This window comes from Mastomys coucha, unplaced genomic scaffold (assembly GCF_008632895.1).
Source record: "Mastomys coucha isolate ucsf_1 unplaced genomic scaffold, UCSF_Mcou_1 pScaffold20, whole genome shotgun sequence".
NCBI lineage: Eukaryota > Metazoa > Chordata > Mammalia > Rodentia > Muridae > Mastomys > Mastomys coucha.
This window is the reverse complement of record NW_022196903.1, coordinates 34,272,943-34,280,439: the sequence shown is the minus strand read 5'-3', so window position 1 is coordinate 34,280,439 and position 7,497 is coordinate 34,272,943. Positions and strand designations below refer to the sequence as shown.

General features: G+C 48.3%; 1 protein-coding gene across 1 annotated transcript in view; it reads left to right on the top strand.

Moving 5' to 3' along the window:
* Positions 1-842: 842 nt before the first annotated feature.
* Kdm7a (lysine demethylase 7A) overlaps positions 843-7,497 on the top strand; it is a 64,043-nt gene continuing 57,388 nt past the window's right edge. Inside the window, exon 1 of the mRNA XM_031381612.1 lies at positions 843-1,186. Within this exon, the coding sequence (XP_031237472.1) occupies positions 993-1,186 (194 nt within the window). The 5' untranslated portion in view covers positions 843-992. The remainder of the gene's footprint in view (positions 1,187-7,497) is intronic.

Genomic DNA, 7,497 nt, shown 5'->3' with positions numbered 1-7,497 from the left:
AAAAAAAAAAAAAAAAGAAAAGAAAAAAGAAAAAAAAAACCCACCGCTTCTTCATTCCTCTCGCCAACCCCATCTCAAGACTGGTTTCCCCCTGGCGACAGATATTAACGGAATTCCTCCCGGAGACGACGTTCTTGCCCCTCCCTCCTCCCCAACAGCGGCTCCAAATCAACACCCAGATGTCCAAGTCGCTCTCTGGGAATCTGGGCGCGACGCTTTCGGAAGTTTGAGTGCGTTTCACAAGGCGTTCCTCCACCTCGGGAGGCACGACGGTTTGACGTGTCACCCCGGCCCGGGCCCACGCAGGACGGGGGTGGTGGCATCCTCAGTGGGCGGCTGCTCCCTGACGTGAAGAGAAGCCACCCCGCGGGGCTGACACTTCCTAGCTTCTTCGCCTCAGGACGCGGCCACAGCGTCCACCTTCCACCCGGCAGGAACTTGCCTCCCCCACTCGCGCCGTCCCCGACCCCCAGCCTGGGCTTTCCCTCGTGAGAACGGCGAAACCCGCTCCACGCACGTTCCCGCTGTCCTCCTCCGTCCGCCCGCCCGCCCGCAGTCGCGCGCTCGCGTGCGGCGCGTGCCCTCGCGGCGTCCCCGCCCCCTCCCCCGGGCCCCGCCAGCGTCTTCTGGGGGTCGCGGCCAAGCAGGTCGCCGCCGAAGGGGCAGGGAGCGCGCGCGCCCCGAGGCCGGCTGGCGGAGGACGCGCGCGAGACGCACGGCCCCGCACCGAGCGCCGGAAGCAGCCGAGGGGCCTCCTCGCGCGTCGCGCGCGCCGCCCCCGCCCCTGAGCCGCGACCTTGCTCGCGCGCGCGCACTAGGGCGCCGCCGCCGCCGCCGCCGCCGCTGCCGCCGCCGCCGCCGCCGCCGCCGCCGCCGCCGGGGCTGCTGCTCCGGCTGCTGCAGGAGGCGGCGCTGGCTGGCGGCTGCGCTCGCTCCAGTCAGCGAGCGTGTGTGAGTGTGTGTGTGTGTGAGTGTGTGTGTGTGTTTTAAAGATGGCCGGAGCGGCGGCGGCAGTGGCCTCGGGAGCAGCAGCTGGAGCCGCCGCGGCAGCGGGGTCGGTGTCCGCTCCGGGTCGGGCCTCGGCGCCCCCACCGCCTCCGCCCGTGTACTGTGTGTGCCGGCAGCCGTACGACGTGAACCGCTTCATGATCGAGTGCGACGTCTGCAAGGACTGGTTCCACGGCAGGTAAATAAACCCCCCTTAGTCCCACCGCCGTCGCCCGCGGTCACCGACCAGCCGCTGCCGCTGCCGCCTGCGCCTCCCTCGGGCTGGGCCGCCGCGTCGTGCCCCACGGCCCGACTCTCAGGCACCGAGCCCCCGGGCCGGGTGGAGGAGGCGAGAGCCGGGCCCCCCCCCGCCGGCTGCCCGGCAGGCTGCGGAGCGGAGCCGGTAGGCTCGGCCGGCCCGGGCGAAGAGTCGCCACAACAAACAGGAACAAAGGGGCCGGCGGAGAAGTTGGCAGGGGAGGCTCGGGTGAGGGGACGCGGCGGGCAGGCGGCATGGCTCGGGTGGCGGCGGAGCGCGGGCAGGCCCGCAGCCCGCGGTCCCCCCGCTGCCCTGGCTGCAGCCGGCCGCTGTGTCCCGGGCTCCGGGCGCCCCGTGCCTGCCCTCGCGGGCCGCCGCGCTCGCTGCGCTTCCGGGCGGCCGCCGCTCAGTGCGGTCGCGGGTCGCCCCCCGCCACGGGTTCCGTCGCGCCCCCTTCTCTCTTTTATCAAACTTCCTCGGGCGGGCAGCGGGACGACGGCGCGAGTAAACAGAGCAACAGATGTGGCACTCGCGGCTCGCGAGGTGCGGGACACAGTTCGGCTAGCCGCTGGCCCACCCCGCAACACACCCCCTACTACGGCCAGGGGCGGGCGGGCGGGCGGGCAGGGGGACGTCGCCGCAGACCCTCCCCGGCGTCGCTGTAGCGCCTCAAACTTTACACTGAGTGCGTCTCTGGCGACACCCGGACGGCCCGCGGCGGTGGCCTGGGCGCTGCGGCCACCCAACTTTGGGGCGGTGCGGTGCGGTGGCGGACGATGCCCTCCTATGCCGCCGCCGCCGCCGCACCGCAGGTTTGACGTTTCGGAGAGCTCGGGCCGCCTCCGCAGCCAGGCCGCCGACTCGTGTGTTTTGTAATCAAAGTGTGAGGCTAATAAAGGGCGGCGCCAGAGCCTCTTGACTCCGGCGTGGGAGGGATTCGCAGGCATTTAAACAAAGAAACTAGTTGGGGTTGGGCTCCCAAAGTCCTTATTTGGGTGTTGTGGCAAAAGCCTGCGGTCACCTTTAGGTGAGGCAGGTTTTCTGGGCACCGTTTTATGTTGTTTCTTGAGGAGAGCCCTCTTGGGAGTTATAGCTGATAAGGTGACTGTGGTAGTAGGAAGTATCCTTTGATTGACAGCAGGACATTTAAATACAGCCTCCGCTCCCCCTCCCCAATTTTACAGAAACATTGCACCACCAGGCCAGATGTCTTAGTCTCCCTCTACTGGTCTGGGGAGAGAAAACCATTGAAATTGCAGGGTTCTTTCAGTGTTGACAACCAACTATGTAGAGTTTGACTTAATTTTTCAAATGCAGTTAAATTTACTGAGTTTTAAAGTTACATGACTCTGACAACAGATAGCACACACAAACGTATCACTTTAAAAGAGGGGTAATGTACTCACTTTTGTAAAGGCGAACTTTAACAGTCTGATAAAAGGTGGAAGGTAATGCCACTTAGTAAAGTGTTTTCCTATATTTTGATTATACATAAAAGTGAAGTTTGTAGATACCAAACCTTCCAATTCTGTGCCTACATTCTCTGCTTCTGTAACGTTCCAGGGAACCAGAATTGAGTATCCAACATTAAGTTCTAAAAAGAATAAAACAAGAATTAATTGTAATTACTGAAAAATTTGAAGTTTCCAAGGTACTACTTGACAAAAATATGCCTCTTTGTGTATTTCAGAGATTAGACAGGCTAGTAAGCTATAGATTTGAGGTTTTAATGCTTCTTTTATTGTGAAATGGGTTCTGGTGAGTCAGAACTCAGGGGCTCATGCTTGTGCTGCAAGCCTATTATCTGAGGTTTTGTTTTTCTTTTCTCCTTTGAGACAGATTTTTTTTTTTTCTTTTAATTGTATAGACCTGGCTATTCTGAAATTTGCTTTGTAGACCTGACTGGCCTTGAACTCACATTTGATTGCTTCCGTCTCCCAAGAGCTGGGACTAAAAACATGTACCACCATGCCCAGTTGCAGCTTTTGGTCTTAAATTAGGTGCCTTAATGCTAGAGCATGACAAACCTCAGGTGTTTCCTGGCCATTTTGGTCACACATTTAAGAACCAATTGTAAAGAGCAGTTGAAGAGGCAGCAGTTTCATCTGTGGAGGTGACTCATGTGAGCCCAGAGTCTTTTTGACCCCTTATCTTTGAGATGTTAATGTGGTTGATGTATCAGAGTTAGAAAAGTTAGTCTTACTGCCTGCCCCGTAAAAGAAGTATCTTCTTAGTAAGTCTAATTTTAAAATACTGATAATTTAGAACCTATGTGCCTTTTTATGATTGGTATTTATTCTAATGAGTCACTTTTAAACAGTGAAGAGTTACTTATGCATTAATTATTAAACATTATTTATTTATAGGAGAATTGGTCCCTAAAGTACAAAGGTATATCTTTAATACCCATCCTCAGGTTTCCAAAAATAGTCCATCTACAGAGGAGCAGGGAGGATAAACAGCTTTTACATGGCTGTTGTTATTGTGTGCTTATGGTGTGTGTGTGCTCTAGGGACAGAGCGCAGACAGTTAGGCTTGCATGGCAGGTACCTTTACCAGGCCTGTCCACTGTAAGGGAATCTCAAAACTTGTCTTAATTTATTCTGACAAAAAACCCAAAGGACCTTCCTTGATGCAGCTAGGTGGAAGCTAAGCTCTGGTGCTTTCTTCCTGAGCAGGAGTTTCCACCGCCTGGCCTTCCTGAGTCAGCAGGTTGCGATTGTATACTAGATACCTGGGTCAGTGAGCTGAGACCTGGGCAGGATTCTCCTAAGGAAGCTTCCTTCCATCTTGAACATAGTTTCTCTCCAGTGCTGCTGGAAGTGAGATAGTGCTGTCCCATCCTCTGAGTTCCAGGCTGTATGACTTTGATGTCATCTCATGAACAACAGCATCACTGTTCAAGTTAGTTAAATTGTATGAGAATGTTGTGCCCCCGGGGCAGTGGTGGAGCGTGCCTTTAATCTCAGCACTTGGGAGGCAGAGGCAGGCAGATTTCTGAGTTCGAGGCCAGCCTGGTCTACAGAATGAGTTCCAGGACAGCCAAGGCTACATAGAGAAACCCTATCTCGAAAAACAAAACAAAACAAATGAACAAAAAAAAGAACAAAAGAGTTTCCAGAATGTTTGTTGTGTCTTGTTTAGACATTTATATTAATCTTTGTAATCACATATTCTTTAGCTTTTACAAAAATTAAAAAGTATAGAGAAATACAAATAACATATAAGTCCATATTTTCATGAATAACTACCATTTAATATTTGAGATATGAATTTTTTATATCCTTAAAAGAACAAAATTGGAATTTGCTTTATGAATTGTTACTTTTAATACTAGGGTATACTTTTGGTTGTATTTTAAATCCTACTTGAAATTTTTTTTTGGTGGCTGTATAGTGTTATTTGGCTGTATAATGTTTAATTCCACAAAAGTACACATTTGAAAGTCATTTTCCTATTATTTCTTACTTTGTTTTACTGTTCTTTTGGTTTACTAATGGTAATATGATTTACACTCTTTTAATCAAAATTGTATGGGTATCTCTTGTTCCTTAGATTAATTCAAATGAATTAATACAAGAAAATACTTATAAGACCTGGTTTATGCCAGATAATAAGAGATTCCTTGAAAAGCATTGCTGGTTAGAAGATGCAGGTGTTTTTGATTTGACATGTCTTGGCTAGACTGTATTCTAAAAGGCTGTTCTGTTCTTCATCAGCGCCCATTTAGTTCCCTATGTTTTTGGCAATATAAAGTTTTATTAACTTTCTTTGACAAACAAATAATTTTGGCAATTTGTATATAAGTGAAGATTATAAAAAAAAAAATTAGCCATAATGGTGCATGACCATTAGCCAGCATTCTGGAGATGTTTGGTAGGGGAGCACAAATGTGATGCTGGCCTGGGCTACTTAGTGAAAGTGTCTAAAAACAAAACAAAAGATTAAAAAAAAAAAACCTTAACAGAAAAGTACCCTAAAATAGCTTATAACTGTCCTCAAACCAAAACAACTCAAATATTAACAGTAGGTTGCACAAATTTGGTATATTCATAAAGCAGACTAACATCAGCAATTAGAAAGACTGTACTGTTGATTCATGCAGCAACATGGACTACACTCACAGATGGAGAGTTGAACGTAGGAAGTAGATATGAAATATATATTGCTTTTAATCCCAGGACTTGGGAGGCACAGGCAGGCAGAGCTCTGTGAGTTGTAGGCCAGCCTGGTCTACAGAGCAGATTCTAGTCCAGCCAGGGCTACACAGAGAAACCATGTCCCCAAGTAAAAAAGAACAACAAAAAGTTTTTAAAATTAAGTATTGGCCATTTTAGCTGACAAACAAGGCTTTGTAAACTTCCCCTTCTTTTTGAGTGGGAAAGTCTGCTATGCTGCCTCATTAAGTTGTTTGGTTCAGTCTATAACGTACTGGGTGCTGTTCTTGGTGCTAGTAGTGAACAGAACAAAAGCTTCGTTCTCGTGTGCTAGGTGGGAAGAGTGAGAGGCAAATATGACAAATGAGTAATGTGAAAAAAAGTGAGCTAAGGAAAAGGTAGATCAGGGTGTTGGTTATGCCTCTTTTCTGTGGTGAGCTTGTGGAAATCTTTGTGCTCATGGGCCAAAGGAAAAAGAAATCCGATATCTTGAGTGTAGGCCGTGCTTGAAATCTAGGAGAGTCTGAATACTTATTTGGGGAGAAGTAGAAGAAGCCACTGTTGGTTTTGTAGGCCAGGGCTAGTTAGTACTTTGAGTTTTACTATAAAACAGATGGTTTGCCTTGGGTTGAGATGTGAAATAATTGACATCCCTTTAAGGATCTTTCATGGTCTTGATCTCAGTGTGTAGATGAGCAGTATATTGAGGACTTCTACATTTGACTCCCAGCACTGGAGGAAGTCCTCTCTGCTGGGACATGAGAGTGGACTGGAGGGCACAAAGGTGAAGCAGGCAGACCACTGAGGCAATTACAAGAGTCCAGTAGCTGGTACTTAAAATGGTTGAGTCCGTCAGTTTGAGTAATTCTCACACACACACACACACACACACACACACACACACACACACACACAGGGATTGATATTTGAGGCAAGCCCTCTACCTATCACTGAGCTATATATATCCCCAGCCCTCTTTTTTATTTCTGGCAGGGTCTAAGTTGCCTGGGCTAGCCCAGACACACCTTGAACTTCCTGCCTCAGCCTCCTGACTAGCTAGGAATACAATCTTTTTCCATGAGACCCAGTGTTTTAATGTCTTATATTATTCACCTTCCCCAAATTTTGAATGGAGAAATTTGTACATGGGGATAGAAGAATTTTATTGGGTAAGACTGTTGATTGGGCAGTTATCAGATACTTGTAATGCAGAGCTCCAGGAACTCAGCAGAACATGTACTGAATGTTTTAACCAGTCCTGGGCACTGTTTGATTATACTAGACCTTAATTAACACATTTAGTTCTCACATCTTGGATAAGTGTTATATTATCCCCATTTTACAATAGGAATCCAAGGGATGGAATTACTTAACCTTCCAGACTGTACAACAAGAAGGTGCTATAGTATCTGATCTTAGCACAGCTCTGTCAGTAATGGTCCTAAGTCTTCTCTGGGCTGTAGCTAGCCTAGGAACAGGGTCTCTGGTTTGTCTGTGTTGGAGGTATGCAGATAGAATAGATGTTCCAGAGGGAGATGGCTGCAGAGACCTTATTTTCTGGGTTCTTTTAGGAAAAGATTATTTTGGGGAGCAGGACAGGTACCTCCCTTGCACATGCCTTTGCAGGAGACGCACATTTGGTTCCCAGCACCAATGTTGGGTGGCTCACAGCTCTCTATAACTCCAACTCCAAGGGATTGGATGCCCTCTTCTGGCTTCTGGGCATCTTCTGCATATGTACAAATAAAAATAAAACCTAAACTATAAAAAACCATATATATATTAATTTTTAAAAATGCTTATTTATTTAATTTATATGTTGCATATACTGTCATAGACTTCAGACACACCAGAAGAGGGTATTGGATCCCATTATAAATGGTTATGAGCCACCATGTGGTTGCTGGAAATTGAACTCAGGACCTTTGGAAGAGCAGCCAATGCTTTTAATTGCTGAGCCCCTCTTAAAAATTTTTTAAGGGTTTATTTATAAAAATATTTTAAGTGAAATGTGTTAAAGTTGTAAATGTCCAAAAAATATTTATTAATAAAATATTGGCAGCTTCCCTCATTTAACTCTGCTTTTATCTTCGT